This window comes from Oncorhynchus mykiss, chromosome 6 (genome assembly GCF_013265735.2).
Source record: "Oncorhynchus mykiss isolate Arlee chromosome 6, USDA_OmykA_1.1, whole genome shotgun sequence".
NCBI classification, from domain to species: domain Eukaryota; kingdom Metazoa; phylum Chordata; class Actinopteri; order Salmoniformes; family Salmonidae; genus Oncorhynchus; species Oncorhynchus mykiss.
In genome coordinates this window covers 25,999,092-26,019,241 of record NC_048570.1, presented here as the reverse complement: position 1 = coordinate 26,019,241, position 20,150 = coordinate 25,999,092, and the positions used below count along the sequence as shown (strand labels likewise).

Genomic DNA, 20,150 nt, shown 5'->3' with positions numbered 1-20,150 from the left:
CATTGCAGTAATATCTAGCAAGTAATATCTAACAATTTCATAACATATAGCCAATACACAACATATACCCAATGGGCAGGTCACTCTGAGGAAGATGTCAGCTTGACCTCAACATGTCAGTCACCTATTCACATCCTGTACAAGGATGAGCTAAAATAAATCAATCTCTGCTTTTTTTGTTGAGTGGTCCAACTGCTTTCTGCCTTTAATTAGTCCTTTTGGAAGTTTTTCTTGGTAAGCCCTTCTAATGATTTTTGTCATTGTTGTTGAGCATCCCTCATTTCCTCAGTGTGCTCGAAGGACAGCCTGGTAGAGAGGGACACAGGAAATCAAAGTAATGGAGTTCATAGGACGACTGTACTGGGCATCTATTAGCCCACTGCACTTCTGCTCTAACCTACAGTTTTTCCACACATTCCTTATTGTTTCCTTTCTTTTCCCTACTTTGACACAAATGCTATTGGTTTGCAATTTTAGCAAAGAACATGCTAGCTACTAATGTCATGTACATGGCAGTCTAGTCACTGATGTGACATTTGTGGTATTTTCTACTATGCCCCTTTTTGTTATGAACCCCCCTTATAGACAGCGTCTGTTTCAAAAATGTCTTTATAGAATTCCGATCTGAGTTGTAGTCAACATGGCAGATGCCATGTCTCCAATAAGAGCTTTTAGTAGGAAATACTTTACATTTGTTAGAGTGAGCTTGTTGCCAAGGATCTGACTGAATCTGAAGATTTCTGTGCTTGTTTCCTGAAAACAAGTTGTACAGTTGACTTACGAGTTACTCAAAAGTCAATCAACTATCAGGGAGAGTCACAGAACAATGACAATTACTGTCTGTCTTTTCTTAACCGTTCTGATCTTTAGTGATCACAGATTGTCCATCAAGCTAGAGAAATAATTACCCTAAATGTCTTGTGAACAGACTGGGAGCAGATGCTCAAATAGCACCACTGTTTCTACCAAGGTGAATGTGTTTGCAATTTCCTCCTGTATCCCTGCTTAGTGAGATGGCCAGATGATAAATAATGAAAAACTCAAATGAATGTAGTACCACTGGTCCAGATGAATGGGCTTGGTGCCCCCACATCCCAACTGGCCCCCACCTCCTCCCTGTTCAGCCTTATTACAGCCCTATTACCACAAGGCCTCTCTACCAATCTGGCTATGTTGGGCCCCCACTGTGGAGCAGCATGGCACTGGGAGTTGTGGAACAGTCCCCCCATAGCCCCAGGCTGCCTCTACCTTTGGTATGCTGCTCAAGGTTAAAAGGATCCCAGTTGGGTGTTTAACACTGCACATGGCTTGGACCCGGGACAACACTAATACTAGCTATCTTGAACAAGAAGAGCAATGCTGCCGGGTGCTGGACCTTGAGGAATATCTCCCTCCTATTTCTGGGTGAACTGTTTGTCTTTGGGTCTGAATTAGATGGTTTTTATGGTGGTTTTCAACCATCAATATGGGAGCTAGAAAAGAGCAAACAACATAATTACTGCCATTTCCAGCGCAAACAGGGAGGTTACAGCTACTGCTCTAGAGTCACTACCATTGGAATCTATAATAGTTACCCTGTAACATCCTACTAAGTCAATGTACCCTGTTTGTAAGACAACAACTCCTGGACTGAGATGCATGATTTATAGGCTTCTCCTGATTGTCATACACTTGCTGCTTTTGCTGGTTTTCAGTTTAATAGCTGACAGAGCACTTCTGACTTTGAGTAACAGAGCTCAGAGAAACTGCGTGCTGGGCTCTATAGTGACTCTACCTCTGACCCAAAGCGAGGGAGGCTAGATTTATGAAATCCACATGTTTAATACATTTCATTTTGTCCAGGGGATTTGTATCGCTTACCGCAGGATTGTAGGCTTGCAACATTTGGTGTATAGTACCGGTGGTGGTATTGTCTGAGGGGAAAAAAATGCCTAATATTTGTTCCTGTAGATTTGTCTTACGGCATCTCCCACTCCATACATTTCCATAGAGATAGATCTACTAGTGTATGTTGCATTGTTGTGCAGACGTGTGCAGTACATGCAGTCATGATACTTCATACATAATCCCCCCTAAAAACCTGCAAAAGAAATGGAAATGGGTAAACACATACAGCGATTGAATATCAGGTGGGTTTTTAAAGGACTGAGGTTGGCCTCAATGTCATATACGACCTGTGTGTATTCATACATAAAGTCAGAAATATGAAACATACAGTCCTGTAGCCTGTTTGCAGCGGAACTCTTCCCATTGGTAAACATATACTCTGTGGTTTGCAGCTATGGAGACAAGGGAAAGAACACCAAATGGACTGGACCTAAGAATATTTGCTTTTCTGAAGTGTTGGCATAATGTAACAAATAGAAAGCCATGGTTTGTTCTCACCTGTAATTAGGTAACAGTTTTTATAGTTAGTGTTTCCCTTTGTAATTGTGTTTCGATTTAGGTGAGTCTGTGTCATACCCCTCCTATTTGAAGAGCAAACAGGAAGGGAACTATACCTTGTACTACCTGTACTGCCTCATGCTGCTGGGCCTTATGAGAGAATAAATGAAAAGGGGTAGGGAGAGAGGGATGGAGAGAAAGTTCACGGCCTGGGTCACTAACTAGGCAGCGTCACTGCCCAACACAACCATCTGTGGACTGACAGTCCTCTCTGTGGAAGTGGATGCTTTGTTTACTCCTAGGATGCAGGCTAGTGTACTGTTGACAGATACAGTACCAGACAAAAGTTTGGACACAACTATTCATTCAAGGGTTTTTCTTTTTTTTACTATTTTCTACATTGTAGAATAATAGTTAAGACAAAACTATGAAATAACATATATGGAATCATGCAGTAACCAAAACACTTCACCTAGAATTATTTTCCAACAGTCTTGAAGGAGTTCCCACATATGCTGAGCACTTGTTGGCTGCTTTTCCTTCACTCTGCAGTCCAACTCATCCCAAACCATCTCAATTTGGTTGAGGTCAGGTGATTGTGGAGGCCAGGTCATCAGATGCAGCACTCCATCACTCTCCTTATTGGTCGAATAGCCCTTACACAGCCTGGATGTGTGTTGGGTCATTGTCCTGTTGAAAAACAAATGATAGTCCCCGAAAATAAATTCAGAAATGAACTTTTAAGAAGTTAATTGAAATGTATTCCAGGTGACTACCTCATGAAGCTGGTTGAGAGAATGCCTAGCTGTCATCAAGGCAAAGGTTGTCTACTTTGAAGAATCTAAAATATATTTACATTTGTTTTACACATTTTTGGTTCTACATGATTCCATATGTGTTATTTCATAGTTTTGATGTCTTCAATATTATTATATAATGTAGAAAATAGTACAAAAAAAAAAAAAAAACTTGAATGAGTAGGTGTGTCCAAACTTTTGACTGGTACTGTATGTGTAGCTAGTGGCGAGTGATAGTCAGAATGTATGAGGGCTCATAATGCTGCTGTCATCCAGTGGTTCCATGTTGAAATTAAGCAGTTCACCTGTTTTCGTTCAGGAGAGTCGCAGCAGACAGCTCGGGCTTCCTGTATTTATTGACTTGTTTTACTAGCCTTAAATAGGGCGCTTTTATACGGGCCTGCTGAGTCTTAAGACTCTCTAGACGTTTACATTATTCCTGGCTGAGTTACACACACATATACAAGGGCACGTCCGCAGGCCAGAGCAGGTGTGCGCACTTCACACATGTATGGGAGCCCGCCACATATTCTCAGAAGCACTTTATCATATCGCCATGCACTGTGCAGTGTGTTACAGGCTACACATTAACCATACAGAAATGCTACATAGCTACATATTCTACACTACTATAGTAGTTTGGAGTTTTTTTAGATGATTTTATATTCATTTTAATCAATGATTTGGCCCATGCATTAAATATGCACAAATAAGGAAATATTTGAAGCCCTTTACATTCTTTTCTTTAGGATTGTATATTGTAGTTGAATATATATTATTTGCACATGCGTCTGAGTAATAGAAGTAAAGATTTGGAATAGCTCTAAACATCATCTCTCCCTGGCTAATCTGCAGAACTAAGATGTCCAGTATGTTGGGCAATTAATGATAATGAATATGAACTCCAGTCACAGTGGAAGTGATGATCCCTATCCCAGCCTAAACCCTCAGACAGTATTTACATTATTTTTTATTTCTGAATAAACCCCTTTTATTTCCCGCTGTGAGGATATTGAAACCTTTTGTAGTGGGGTAATATTTGATATGTGTATGTTATACTGTATATACCTCACATGCGACCCGTAATAAGACTATATGCCTATTAAATTAATTATTTGACTCCATAAAGATAATTTAGCAATATGGAGAGACTATAGTTGAGTTACAGGAATTGGAAGGTCGAGAAAGGTCTAAGAATTGTCTATATCAAAGGCAGATATTGAATTACATTGTAAAATGGATGGAATCACATACAAGCCATTAAGCTTAAGTTACATGGCAATACTAGCATCACAAGGCATTCACAATCTAGGCATGAAGATCACTGAGTTACAAAGCAAAGCATAAAAAACATTACAGGCCTACAAGAGAAAAATGTTCATACAACCTTTCTGCTGGGTGGATAACAAGAGGAAGAACAAAGGCATTTCATTCCATTTATAATATCTGAATGTGTGACTCTTTAAAACCGAAACTAACCACCATTGACCAATCAAACTAAACCAAGTTACAGTAACCTAATCAGTCAATCTCCACAAGATGTCACAGCTTCTAAAGGCTTGTGTGGGGGGAGTGAGCACAGTGCAGATAAGGCAGAATTCCTAAAGACACTAAAACCCCTTTGCATAGAGTGGTTTAGAATTACCCTGTTACCACAGAGATCATACATCCATGTCGATAGCGTCAGAGTTCTCCTCAGGGGACAAGTTTCAGATATGCGGTGCATTCGGAAAGTATTCAGACCCCTTTACTTTTTCCACATTTTGTTATGTTACTGTCTCATTCTAAAATGTATTAAATAAAACATTTTCCTCATCAATCAATCAATCAGATGTATTTATAAAGCTCTTTTTATATCAGCCGATGTCACAAAGCGCTATACAGAAACCCAGCCTAAAACTCCAAACAGCAAGCAATGCAGATGTAGAAGCACAGTGGCTAGGAAAAACTCCCTAGAAAGGCAGGAACCTAGGAAGAAACCTAGAGAGGAAACTGGCTCTGAGGGGTGGCCAGTCCTCTTCTGGCTGTCCCGGGTGGAGATTATAACAGTACATGGACAAGATGTTCAAACGTTCATAGATGACCAGCAGGGTCAAATAATAATAATCACAGTGGTTGTAGAGGGTGCAACATGTCAGCACCTCCGGAGTAAATGTCAGTTGGCTTTTCATAGCCGATCATTCAGAGTTAGAGACAGCAGGTGCGGTAGAGAGAGAGAGTCGAAAACAGCAGGTCCGGGGCAAAGTAGCACGTCCGGTAAACAGGTCAGGGTAGGCAGAACAGTTGAAAGCAGCAGCAGGTGGACTGGGGTGGACTGGGGACAGCAGGTGGACTGGGGACAGCAAGGAGTCATCAGGCCAGGTAGTCTTGAGGCATGGTCCTAGGGCTCAGGTCCTCTGAGAGAAGAGAGAAAAGAGAGAAAGAGAGAGAGAGTTAGAGGGAGCATACTTAAATTCACACAGGACACCGGATAAGATAGGAGAAATATAACAGACTGATCCTAGCCCCCGACAAACTATTGCAGCATAAATACTGGAGGCTGAGACAGGAAGGGTGTGTTAAAAATAAAAACAGAAATACCTTACTTACATAAGTATTCAGACTGCTATGAGACTCAAAATTGAGCTCAGGTGCATCCTGTTTCTATTGATCATCCTTGAAATGTTTCTAAAACTTGATTGGAGTCCACCTGTGGTAAATATAATTGATTGGACATGATTTAGAAAGGCACACCCCTTACTATATAAGGTCCCACAGTTGACAGTGCATGCCAGAGCAAAAACCAAGCCAAAGGTTGAAGGAAATGTCCGTAGAGCTCAGAGACAGGATTGTGTCGAGCCATAGATCTGTGGAAGGTTACCAAAACATTTCTGCAGCATTACACCTCCCCAAGAACACAGTGGCCTCCATCATTTTTAAGTGGAAGAAGAACCCAATTGTCACTCTGACAGAGCTCAAGAGTTGCTCTGTGGAGATGGGAGAAACTTACAGAAGGACAACCATCTCTACAGCACTCCACCAATCAGGCCTTTATGGTAGAGTGGCCAGACAGAAGCCACTCCCCAATAAAAGGCACGACAGCCCGCTTGGAGTTTGACAAAAGGCACCTAAAGACTCTCAAACCATGTGAAACAAGATTCTCTGATAAAACCAAGATTGAACTCTTTGGCCTGAATGCCAAGCGTCACATCTGTAGGAAATATGGCACCATCCTTTCAGTGAAGTATGGTGGTGGCAGCGTCATGCTGTGGGTATGTTTTTCAGTGGCAGGGACTGGGAGACTAGTCAGGATCCAGGGAAAGATGAACGGTGCTTAGTACAGAGAGATCCTTGATGAAAACCTGCTCCATAGCGCTCAGGTCCTTAGACTGGGGCAAAGGTTCACCTTCCGAAAGGACAACGACCCAAAGCACATAGCCAAGACAACGCAGGAGTGGCTTCGGGACAAGTCTCTGAATGTCCTTGAGTGGCCCAGCCAGAGCCCAGACTTGAACCCGATCAAACATCTCTGGAGAGATCTGAAAATAGCTGTGCAGCAACGCTCCCCATCCAACCTGACAGAGCTTGAGAGGATCTGCAGAGAACAATGGGAGAAACTCCCAAATACAGGTGTGCCAAGCTTGTAGTGTCATACCCAAGAAGACTCAAGGCTGTAATCACTGCCAAAGGTGCTTCAACAAAGTACTGAGTAAAGGGTTGGAATACTTATGTAAATGTGATATTTCCCTTTTAAAAACATTTATTTTATAAACTAGCAAAGAAATCTAAAAACCTGTTTTGGCTTTGTCATAATGGGGTATTGTGTGTCGATTGATGAGGGGAAAAAACTATGAAATCTATTTTAGAATAAGGTTGTTTAAGTCAAGGAGCCTGAATACTTTCTGAATGCACTTTATATCAAACATGGATACATTAGCATCACTAACACACATTACAATAGCCGATCCTCTGGATACTGTTGAGAGAGAAATATATTTTGTCTCCTTGACGGGGGAAGGGCTGACTGGTCCTTGGACATTGTCTTGTGTTTTGTCTAGTCATTTTGCCATGCAGCCGGTGACAGAGAGCACATACATTAGGGCCGAGCCTACACTTTCACACAGATGCCATCTTAACCAAAGCTTATAGGTGCCCATTTGTCGAATATCACTAATTAGCCACCACAGGCAAGACAACAACACACTCCAAAATAGAAGGTGTGGAGCCGTTTGCCTGAGAAAGAGGATGTCTGTGGATTTAATGCCAATTAATCCTAATTAATGTAAAAGCAGTGCTTTTCAAAGGGGTATGGGATTTCACAAACACATTATGAAAGTCGATACCATATATTAACACTTGGGGTTTCTCTGTGCCCAGTTTCTTTGTTCTTGTGTGTGCATGGCAATATACTGTATTTGACCTGGAACCTCATGGTCTGCTTGATGTCTATAGGGATTTTGTACATAGAAAGCGGTGACATGGGGCAATACAGTCTGAAAAGGTCAGCTGGTTGCTTCAAGGAAATTGAGATTAAATGTATGTTTCCACACATCTGTTTTAAAATTCTAGGTTGTCTGGAGGTATTCAACGTTAGCCATTTTAAAAAGGCTCATAGCTACAACCCTTTGCCACTCCATCACTGCATTCAACTCAGAGGTCGAGGTGAGTAATGGGCTATATTTTCCACACAAGTGGGCAACAAAAAACACAAAAACAAAATCATTAATTGCCCACATACAGTAACCAAATGCCATCAAGGGCCCATGCTCTCATTAACCTGGCACCTAATTATCTGCCTCCAGTCTGAGTCGTGACAAGCCCCGGCGTCTGAACCCAACGCTTGTTGTGTCAGCAGTGGGATGCAGCGCTACTGCAGCCCAGCCAGCCAGCCATCAAGCCAGGGCTCCATTAGGTGTGTACCAGACAAAAGCCCCGTGCCGCAAAGGTTCCCCATGCACGCGTCGCTGCAATGTTCCTTCCGTTAATGCCTTCCCTTCCAATTAAATCTGCAACTGTTAATTACTGTAATTATGGGAGCGAGCCCCTCACTCTGTCCCCCCCACCTCCCTCTCTCCCGGTACGTCGAGACAAAATGGCACGGTAGCTGTTGTGCTGCTTCAGTTGTGCGTCTTCTCTGCTCCGGTGAAGCCCTTTGTAGGGAATTGAGTGGGGATAGGGACTTGATTCACTTGATGGGGGTGACGTGGTGGAGACTGCACAGTTCATCATGGATAACTGGGGAAGGAAGTCACAGCCCATGGTCATGTCTCCAGACGAACTAATTAAATGGTGTGTAAAATACACTCCTAGAATAATTGGAAACAAATCATATTTTTTACCTTTTCCATTGGATATTAGACGAGAAGTAGCATCATCATAACACAAACTTTTTTCCCTATAGCAATTATTTGTTGAAATGATTATTTCAAACGGTTATTTTATTGTGAATCGCTATTATAATAGTCTGTATTATAATAGTCTGTATTAAACCACAGCACTGTCACAGTTCTTGCGATGGATATGATGTGATGCGTTGGGTAAAAGTGGAGCTAATTAAAGAGTAGGTTGGCAGCCTTCCTGGTAGTCTCTGTTCTAATGTCCATCCTCTCTGTCCTGCATCTGTCACATGGTGTTGTTGGCACTGTACATTGATCTGACTAGCTCCTCCTCACTGTCACACTACAGACCACCACAACCTGCAGCATCAGGCACAACAATATGCCAGCAGCCATGATGCTCCTTTCCAGGTACATGAGACTTGGGCTGAACATTCTGTCCCTCCAAATCACAGCCACTATTTACCTTAGGTTATAAACACTGTAAAAAAACGAATGTATATGTGTTCTCATTGGTGAGCATCTCAACATGTCTCACCGCTCAGCAGTATGATGGCTGTCAAAGACACCCATTTCCAACAGTACAGCCTCTGCCTCCACCTGCAATTGGGGCTATATATGTTAGCTCGTCTGGGAAGAGAATGTTAATCTATAATTTGAAGTCATATTCTTCTCTATAAAATGCACTCTTCAGAGGGAAACAGCTCCCTCTTTTTCAGGCAGTGCAGTCTCTCCCGTGGATTCACTGAAACAAATCTAAATGATGGACTGTCATCTCTCGTGTAGAAATGCCATTGCAAAGAATATTGTGTCTGGCACTGGATCATGGTCTGCTGTATGTTCCCAATGCTGCTTTATGGTTCATGAGCACACACACACACACACACACACACACACACACACACACACACACACACACACACACACACACACACACAAACGCCTCAAGCCGAAACCATTTATTTTGAGGAATACAGTAAAAACATGGGATTAATGACAGAAGTAGTATTATTTGTTTCACCCTTAGCCTTTAGAGTAATGTATGCATGGCTTCATGTACATTATATTTAGATGAAGTGGTATCTATATGTGCCTGGTTGTCTGTGTGTACAGGACCTGCTGTGTGACCTGGTTTCGTGCAATCTCCATCTTCTAATTAGGGAGCTGCAGAGAAGGCTGCAAAGGAAGGAGCGATTAGTTGCCTTTGGGTATTTCATAACTGGCTTTCAGTGCCACATTTGCATTATGTGCTTGGGGTCTGAATAAAGAATTAGGGTACATTTGCAGTAAATTGAGGCTAGTAGCTAAAAAACAAAAGTACATCAGATATGAAATGAAATAAGAGAGGAAAAAGCAGCAAATGCTGTTAGTTATCTTGAAATGCTATAATACTACTTTACTGTAAATCTCATTTTCTTTGTTACTAAATAATTACACGAAGGTAGCATTTTAAAAAAAATATATATTTTGTATTCTAGGTTTATGTGAGTATTGATGGTAAATGCTTTAACAGGCAGTTACTGATTGGTGCTGATTCTGGGCTGCTAGTGCAGCCCTGTGCTTGAGCCCCATGCTGTATGTGTTCTGTAGGGTCAGTCAGTGTGATGATCTGTAGAGGAGGTCCTGTCCACTCATTTGGCCAGTCTCCCTGACCACTGCGTGCGGCCGCCACAGCCAGGCCTGGTCAGCCATCACTGCGCCACTTGGCCACCTGCCCACTCAAAGTCTGAGAGGGCAACATCCAGAGTGGACACACACACACACGCACGCACACACACACACACACACACACACACACACACACACACACACACACACACACACACACACACACACACACACACACACACACACACACACACACACACACACACACACACAGCAAGTGACAGTAGGCCTTGTTTACCCAGTGTCCCTCCCTCAGTTGTCTCCCATCCTCTCCCCGTGGTCTGTCATGCCATGTGTCACTTTCCACAAATGTTAGTGCCACAATGGGACAGTGATTAATTTTGGTGTGTTCGGCAAAATGTCTACAAGATGTTTGTTTGGGTTATCTTTTCCCACCGACTAACCCATCCCCTCTCCCATCTCTCTGATTCGGTGAAGCCCGACCCCCCCATTCCCTTGTCAAGGACTTTGGGAAAGGACAGCATCATCATCGAAGGACAAAGGCTACCTGAACTGACAAGGATCTTCTTATTTGACCGGAGCCACTTTTTGTCACGTTTTCTTCCCCGCCCCCTGTGCTGTCCGTTTAGAGTGTGCTGGTGGTGTATGATGGGAGAAGTCTTGACCCAGCACCGGGGGGCTGTAACACTTCACTGTCAATGGGCCTTATCACTCACCGCACTGGGAGGAAATACATCATCATGCTAGACAGGGATTCCCCAGTTTAGGGTCCCTTCCCTGCCCTCTATTACTCTGTATTTAATCTATCTGCATGCTCACTTGTTCATCCCCACAGTATCTCTGCCTGCCTCAACTCTAAAGTCAAACCCTCTGCGATCTACAGTGGATACAACAAGAACTCACATGCTTTGAAGTCTCTTTTAAAGAGATGGAATAGTAATGTAAGGTGTGTATCTTTTCCTATTGATGCAGTTTGAAAGAGGGAGCGTGAGCGCGCATTGACAGATGTGCAGGGAACTGTCAAATTCACCGTTTCTGTCTGTGGGGAAATATAATGATTTAGCCCCTGAATTAGACAGGATCCTTTTCAGCTTTTTAATCGTAAGAAAGAAAGTGAAACCAAATGTGGCTAATGCATGCTAGCTTTCCCTCAGTCTGGTATCAGGTATGGTAATTACCCTACCATTAACATTGGGAATAGCTAATGTGTATTAATGTGTTAATTACTGTACATGCTTGAGAGAGCCCGAAGGCATTCTCCCAGATTCTCTGTGCCATGTGGATGTAGGCCAAGCTTAAAAAAGACTTTAAGGACATCAATGAAATATAATCTTTATGTTTTATTGGCCAGAACAAAAGATTTCCAATGGTAATTTGATGCACTTCTCTGCTTCTAAAGCGAGAGCCACTAATCTGGAGGCTTTGAAAACGAGATGATATTAAGTCAAAAGAGACATGGAAACAAGTCTGTAGTGACACAGTGTTCTTTGTGTTCTGTTGTCTCTTGTGTGTTGCTTTGGCATTGTGTTCTAATCACATGGTGGGTTAAGATTCAGGGATCCTCACTAATACTCACCCAGAGAGGGGCCACCTCGGTGGGATCTGTTCAGCAGGCTGAGAGGAGAGCCACGGCCTGCCTGTCTCTGTATTGCTTGGGATTCTATCCTGCTCTAAGAGATGACCTTTGCAAATATTGACAGAAAATAAATTTGGTTTCGATTAGTTAGCTTTAGGAGACCTTTGTGGATCAATGCAATTAGATGCACAGTGTGTCGATATTCGCTGGGACTTTTCGCTGGACGCATTGAGTAGGAAAGGAACTGCATGGGGTCAGGGTTAGGTGTATCGAACAGGATATTTTGAAAGCAGTGGAAGTAACAGAGATACAATGTGTTCTTTAAAATACAACAAGGCACACAGTTCACAATCAATTTGCAACACACTATTGTGCAGTTTGTATTTGTTCATGTTTTTATCCCTCTATATAACCACATGCGGTAGAGAGAAAATAATTAGGTATATAATTAAATATGTGGAACAAATATTCAAACAAAGTAAATGTAAAAAGGGAAAATCATCTCACTAAATTAAAATATCTCTCTCTTTTCCTCTGTGATGTACTGAGGTGTTATGGTCTTCTCTCTGTGACAGTGTAGTACTGCAGTATGATCTGGTGGATAACCCTCCTCCAGCCCCTGATCCTGCTCCTCTCCTCAGCAGCTCACATTAACCCAGCAGGGCTCTGCCTTTATGACTCTCCTGCTCACACTTCAGTGATGAGAGTAAACAAACGCTGGGCCAAAGGTCAGCTAAGCCCCCGGAATAAAAGAAGGCACAGGGGGAAAGAGGTGGGAGGAAAGGAGAGTGGCCAGAGGCATTGCTCAAATCACTGTCAGAACATCAAGCAGGGGTGATAAACGAGACAATGGCACTAAACCGGAAATGATTCTAAACAGTGGAGGGGAGAGAAAGGCCTGCTTTGTCTTCCTCTGTCAGTTGTGTTATTTCATCGGATCAGATATGACATTGAAACATGTAAACATAATAAGTAAAACCACACCTAACTGATATGAATGTATTAATCACAATGTTGACTTCCTTTCAACCCTAGAGTAGAAATTAGGTAAACAACATGAACACAGATTTCAATGAGAGAAAAACAAAAATCCAAGGAGAGAGAAATCCAGTAGAAGATGGAAATTCACAGCACTTGGTCTTTTGGCTGGGAGCTGCTCCCTGCTGTATGTTGAGGCAGGTGGAGGGGGGGAAGTGTTTCCAAACCCGTTTGTTATGGATGGGCCTTGATAGCTGCTCTGGCACAAACACACGCTAGTGGGCTGCTGGAGGGGCGGAACAATCTCAGACCAGTGGAGTAATCATTTTTATCCCGCTGATTTCCCAAATAGAAATGGACATGTATGATAAAAATGTCATGGCCACTCCACACGTTAGCTTCCTAATAGGATTGCACGTCACTTCCTAATGTCTCGCACGGTTTGCCCATGCTCTGAATGGACACATTATTGCTCACAGGAACTTTACTGTAATATATGCTGAGACAAGTAGCTCTTTATGGCCTGTGATTATTTGGTTTGAATGAAACCCTGTAAATTCCCCCAGCTGTGCTTCCCCTGGATAAAGAGTGAGTGGAGTAAAAGTGACAACATGGGTTTGGTGTGGAAATGTGCACTGCTGCTCTCAGAGTTCTAGTTAATGTACCTGACATGAAAAACATGCCTAACTACTTACTATCACCTCCATCACAAAGGAAAGTGCGGACTTGAGCTTGTGTCTGCAGCAAAGGGTAGGCAAAGGTACTGCACTGAGCAAACTTGCTCAATCAACCTCCAGATATTACCACCACCAAAGGTACTATACTAATACTGTAGCTCAGCATCTTTACAGATATGATGGTGATGGGTTAAAGATATGATGGTGATGGGTTAAAGATATGATAGTGATGGGGTTAAAGATATGATGGTGATAGGGTTAAAGATATGATGGTGATAAAGATATGATGGTGATGGGGTTAAAGATATGATGGTGATGGGGTTAAAGATATGATGGTGATGGGGTTAAAGATATGATGGTGATGGGTTAAAGATATGATGGTGATGGGGTTAAAGATATGATGGTGATGGGTTAAAGATATGATGGTGATGGGGTTAAAGATATGATGGTGATGGGTTAAAGATATGATGGTGATGGGGTTAAAGATATGATGGTGATGGGGTTAAAGTTATGATGGTGATGGGGTTAAAGTTATGATGGTGATGGGGTAAAAGATATGATGGTGATGGGTTAAAGATATGATGGTGATGGGTTAAAGATATGATGGTGATGGGTTAAATATTTGATGGTGATGGGTTAAAGATATGATGGTGATGGGGTTAAAGATATGATGGTGATGGGTTAAAGATATGATGGGGATGGGTTAAAGATATGATGGTGATGGGTTAAAGATATGATGGTGATGGGTTAAAGATATGATGGTGATGGGGTTAAAGATATGATGGGGATGGGTTAAAGATATGATGGTGATGGGGTTAAAGATATGATGGTGATGGGGTTAAAGATATGATGGTGATGGGGTTAAAGAAATGATGGTGATGGGGTTAAAGATATGATGGTGATGGGTTAAAGATATGATGGTGATGGGTTAAAGATATGATGGTGATGGGGTTAAAGATATGATGGTGATGGGTTAAAGATATGATGGGGATGGGTTAAAGATATGATGGTGATGGGGTTAAAGATATGATGGTGATGGGGTTAAAGATATGATGGTGATGGGGTTAAAGATATGATGGTGATGGGGTTAAAGATATGATGGTGATGCATTAAAGATATGATGGTGATGGGTTAAAGATATGATGGTGATGGGGTTAAAGATATGATGGTGATGGGGTTAAAGATATGTTGGTGATGGGTTAAAGATATGATGGTGATGGGATAAAGTTAGTGGATTAATGGCGTATTGTTCACATGGGGGATTTGGCTTGGCATGCCTGATGCTACAACTCTTCCAGCATCAATGTCTCCAACACAAATGTCCACATGCATCCTTTAACACCATTACAACTACAAGACAAACATCCAGCCAATAGATGCACAGATAGACACAAATTTGTCTTGCAGTAGCATCTCCACATCTGAGACACACACCAATGTCGATGGGGATTGTTAATGGGGTATGTAATGAGAGAGGTGATAGTATGTTACTTTAAATATCCATATAGTATGGTGTGCTGGGTCACAGTCAGTGCCTGGTAGAGCCCCTCTCTGATTGCTAGGCTACTGCCTCACACAATAGAACGACTAATCTTCTTATTTAAAATTCAAGGGCTCACCATATCTTAATGAAGCCTTAAGAAACTGTTAAATCCCTACATCTCTGGCAGATTATTGAATAGAGATAACCCTGGTAATCATAACATCTAAGTGGGCACTCAGTGTTTACTGCAGATTGGGTGCCCTTTTTATTAATTTATTGGACTGAATAATGGAGATTTATTTGGCTGGTAATTCTGACTGGCTGCAGTCTTTTTTTCATTGTAGCCGTCATGACAACATTCTCCATGCATGCAGGTGTACTCCTATGCTGACTGATGGCTAATTAGGATTGAAATATATAGGAAAGAATGAAAAGAGAAAAGGAAACAGCAGGTCCCGATAACAATAGCGAAAGTCAGCGCTCAATGATTTGTTTGTGTGTGTGTATGTGCGTGCGGGGGCGCGTGTTTGTGCGTGCGTGGTTGCTTGCGAGCCCTGAGGTATCTTAGAGTTGCACAGTAATCAAGTGCACAATTAGAAGAGAAAAAGGGAAAATATTGTCTATGAGTAGTTGTAAATGAAGTAGAATAATGCTAAATATGGTAACGTTAAGAATGTGGAAGAACCCTGGCTCTGTTGTTAATCACAGAAAACCAACAGACAGTTGTGATTTCAGGCTTTGCATCATGCAGAAAAGGCAGACACATGCTTGAGGTTTATTCCTCTGTTTAGCATCCTTTCGGAGAATAGAAGTGCCACCTCGCAGTTGAGCATTTGTCAGTTTATGGATGTTGCTGTCATGTAAGCCTCCCTGTACACACAGTGTGCAGTGCAGTGTGTAGATAAAATAAGGCAGGCCCGGGCTTTAGGCGACAGGAACACAGCACGTACACAGGAGGTACCCAATCCATTCCCACAGGGGATTACCCGCACTGCACTTTGGCTATATGACAGACATCCAGGGAAAGGTACCTATAGAAAATAATTTTGGCTTTAGCGGCTCACTGCTCAGGATACTGTACAAGACAATACTTGTGAGGCTGGCACTGCATAATCTGGGCTGTTGTATGTTTTTTTACCCTCATGGAAATCAGCCAGTCAGCCATGGAGGAGTCAGTTTAAGAGTGTGTCTAGGTGTGGTTCTTGGTGAGTCCATCAAACCCACCCCCTGGTATAGAATGAACACTAAACATATTACAAATTATTATTCAGTTACCATGGAGGTTCTGCCCTATCAAACAAAAGAACAGTATCAAAACTACTTTGTGTCTGTGTCATGTCTGGAGGTCTGGACGTCCTCATGTCTAACTGTCACTCTCTCTCTCTCTGATGTCTCTCAGGCCTCAGCATCCGTGGTGCCCAGGAGGAGGACCCTCCCGACCCCCAGCTCATGCGTCTGGACAACATGCTGCTGGCGGAGGGCGTGTCAGGACCAGAGAAAGGGGGTGGATCCGCCGCTGCCGCCGCTGCAGCCGCAGCTTCGGGAGGGGCCTCAGACAACTCCATCGAACACTCAGACTACAGAGCCAAACTCACCCAGATCAGACAGATCTACCACACAGAGCTGGAGAAATACGAACAGGTTGGTGTGAGTCACACCTTTAACCAGATTCACATCACACCTTTAACCTTTCTGATCTCCCCATCCCGGATCCGGGTTCGTGAATACAGACTCAAGCTCATTACCATAACGCAACGTTAACTATTCATGAAAATCGCAAATGAAATGAAATAAATATGCTAGCTCTCAAGCTTAGCCTTTTGTTAACAACACTGTCATCTCAGATTTTCAAAATATGCTTCTCAACCATTGCAAAACAAGCATTTGTGTAACAGTATTGATGGCTAACGTAGCATTTAGCATTAGCATTCAGCTGGCAACATTTACACAAAAAAACAGAAAAGCATTCAAAAAAATCATTTACCTTTGAAGAACTTCAGATGTTTTCAATGAGGAGACTCTCAGATAGCAAATGTTCAGTTTTTCCTGAAAGATTATTTGTTTAGGACAAATCGCTCCGTTTTCTGCGTCACGTTTAGCTATGAAAAAACCCCTGTATCCAGGATTGTGTAAATCTATCAGCAAGCTCATTAGCATAACACAACGTTAACTATTTATGAAAATCGCAAATGAAATGAAATAAATATGCCATCTCTCAAGCTTAGCCTTTTGTAAACAACACTGTCATCTCAGATTTTCAAAATATGCTTCTCAACCATAGGAAAACAATCATTTGTGTAAAAGTAGCTAGCTAGAGTTAGCATTTCGCGTTAGCATTTAGCGTTAGCATTAGCGTTAGCATCCAGCACGCAACATTAACAAAAACATAAAAGCCTTCAAATAAAATCATTTACCTTTGAAGAACTTCTGATGTTTTCAATGAGGATACTCTCAGTTAGATAGCAGATGCTCAGTTTTTCCAAAAAGATTCCTTGTGTATTAGAAATAGCTCCGTTTTATACATCACATTTGGCTACCAAAAAAAATCCATAAATTCAGTCCTCAAAACGCAAACTTTTTTCCAAATTAACTCCATAATATCGACTGAAAACATGGCAAACGTTGTTTAGAATCAATCCTCAAGGTGTTTTTCACATATCTCTTCATTGATACATCGTTCTTGGACACATGCTTTCTCTCCTGAATCCCAGGAGAAAATGCCCGCACCTGAAGATTACGCACAAATTTAGACAAAGGACACCGGGCGGACCTCTGGAAAATGTAGTCTCTTATGGCCAATCTTCAAATGATATGCCTACAAATACGTCACAATGCTGCTAAGACCTTGGGCGAACGACAGAAAGTGTAGGCTCATTCCTGGCGCAATCACAGCCATATAAGGAGAGAATGGAAAACAGAGCTTCAGAAATTCTGCTAATTCCTGGGTGATGCATCATCTTGGTTTCGCCTGTAGAATGAGTTCTGGGGCACTTACAGACAAAATCTTTGCAGATTCTGAAACTTCAGAGTGTTTTCTTTCCAAAACTGTCAAGAATATGCATAGTCGAGCATCTTTTCGTGACAAAATATCGCGCTTAAAACGGGAACGTTTTTTATCCAAAAATGAAATAGCGCCCCTAGAGCTCTAAGAGGTTTTAACCAGCTTCACATCACACCTTTAACCAGCTTCACATCACACCTTTAACCAGCTTCACATCACACCTTTAACCAGCTTCACATCACACCTTTAACCAGCTTCACATCACACCTTTAACAAGCTTCACATCACACCTTTAACCAGCTTCACATCACACCTTTAACCAGCTTCACATCACACCTTTAACCAGCTTCACATCACACCTTTAACCAGCTTCACATCACACCTTTAACCAGCTTCACATCACACCTTTAACCAGATTCACATCACACCTTTAACCAGCTTCACATCACACCTTTAACCAGCTTCACATCACACCTTTAACCAGCTTCACATCACACCTTTAAGCTTCATAGACGTATTATTAGAGTTCAAAACCAGGAACAACATATTTGTTGTAATATTGGAAACGTACATATTTTGTGGTTCGTTAACTAAGTCTAAGTTAACTAAGTTTCAGGAGTAGTGTAGGCTAAGTTAACTAAGTCTCGGGAGTTATGTGGACTAAGTCAAAGTTAACTACGTCTGGGAAGTAGTGTCATCTAAGTCTTAAGTTAACTAAGTCTGGGGAGTTATGTAGTCTAAAAAGTCTGGGGTGTAGTGTCATCTAAGTCTACGTTAACTAACTCTGGGGTGTAGTCTTAGTAAGTTAACTAAGTCTGGGGAGTAGTGTCTAAGTAAAAAAAAAAATATATATAATTTATTATATATATTTTTTAACCTCTTTTTCATGGTATCCAATTGGTAGTTAATAGTCTTGTCCCATCACTGCAACTCCTGTACGGACTCGGGAGAGGCGAAGGTCAAGAACAGTGTGTCCTCCGAAACACAACCCAACTGAGAGGCACTGCTTCTCGACATAATGCTCGCTTAACCTGGAAGCCAGCCGCACCAATGTGTTGGAGGAAACACTGTACACCTGGTGACCGTGTCAGCGTGCATTGCGCCCGTCCTGCCACAGGAGTAAATAGAGCACGATGGTACAAGAACATCACTGCCAGCCAAACCCTCCCCTAACCCAGACGACGCTGGGCCAATTGTGCACCCATGGGTTTCCCGGTCGCGGCCGGCTACGACAGAGCCTGGACTCAAACCAGGATCTCTAGTGGCACAGCTAGCACTGCAACTCAGACCACTGCGTTACTCGGGAGGCCCAGTGTAGTCTAAGTTAACTATGTCTAGGGATTAGTGTCATCTACAGTGGGGCAAAAAAGTATTTAGTCAGCCACCAATTGTGTAAGTTCTCCCACTTAAAAAGATGAGAGAGGCCTGTAATTTTCATTATAGGTACACTTCAACTATGACAGACAAAATGAGAAAAAAAATCCAGAAAATCACATTGTAGGATTTTTTATGAATTTGTTTGCAAATGATGGTGGAAAATAAGTATTTGGTCACCTACAAAAGTTTATCTCAATACTTTGTTATATACCCTTTGTTGGCAATGACAGAGGTCAAACGTTTTCTGTAAGTCTTCACAAGGTTTTCACACACTGTTGCTGGTATTTTGGCCCATTCCTCCATGCAGATCTCCTCTAGTGCAGTGATGTTTTGGGGCTGTTGCTGGGCAACACAGACTTTCAACTCCCTCCAAAGATTTTCTGTGGGGTTGAGATCTGGAGACCTTGAAATGCTTCTTACGAAGCCACTCCTTCGTTGCCCAGGCGGTGTGTTTGGGATCATTGTCAAGACCCAGCCACATTTCATCTTCAATGCCCTTGCTGAAGGAAGAAGGTTTTCACTTGTAATCTCACAATACATGGCCCCATTCATTCTTTCCTTTACACGGATCAGTCGTCCTGGTCCCTTTGCAGAAAAACAGCCCAAAGCATGATGTTTCCACCCCCATGCTTCACAGTAGATATGGTGTTCTTTGGATGCAACTCAGCATTCTTTGTCCTCCAAACACGACGAGTTGAGTTTTTACCAAAAAGTTATATTTTGGTTTAATCTGACCATATGACATTCTCCCAATCTTCTTCTGGATCATCCAAATGCTCTCTAGCAAACTTCAGACGGGCCTGAACATGTACTGGCTTAAGCAGGGGGACACGTCTGGCACTGCAGGATTTGAGTCCCTGGTGGCGTAGTGTGTTACTGATGGTAGGCTTTATTACTTTGGTCCCAGCTCTCTGCAGGTCATTCACTAGGTC

The 20,150-nt window shown here is 42.3% G+C and overlaps 1 protein-coding gene across 9 annotated transcripts in view; it reads left to right on the top strand.

Moving 5' to 3' along the window:
- pbx3b (pre-B-cell leukemia homeobox 3b) overlaps positions 1–20,150 on the top strand; it is an 88,680-nt gene that overhangs the window by 48,392 nt on the left and 20,138 nt on the right. For all 9 annotated transcript variants that reach the window (XM_021605871.2, XM_021605872.2, XM_021605863.2 and 6 more), the window contains exon 3: positions 16,240–16,481. In XM_021605871.2, coding sequence (XP_021461546.1) covers positions 16,240–16,481 — 242 coding nt within the window. The remainder of the gene's footprint in view (positions 1–16,239; positions 16,482–20,150) is intronic.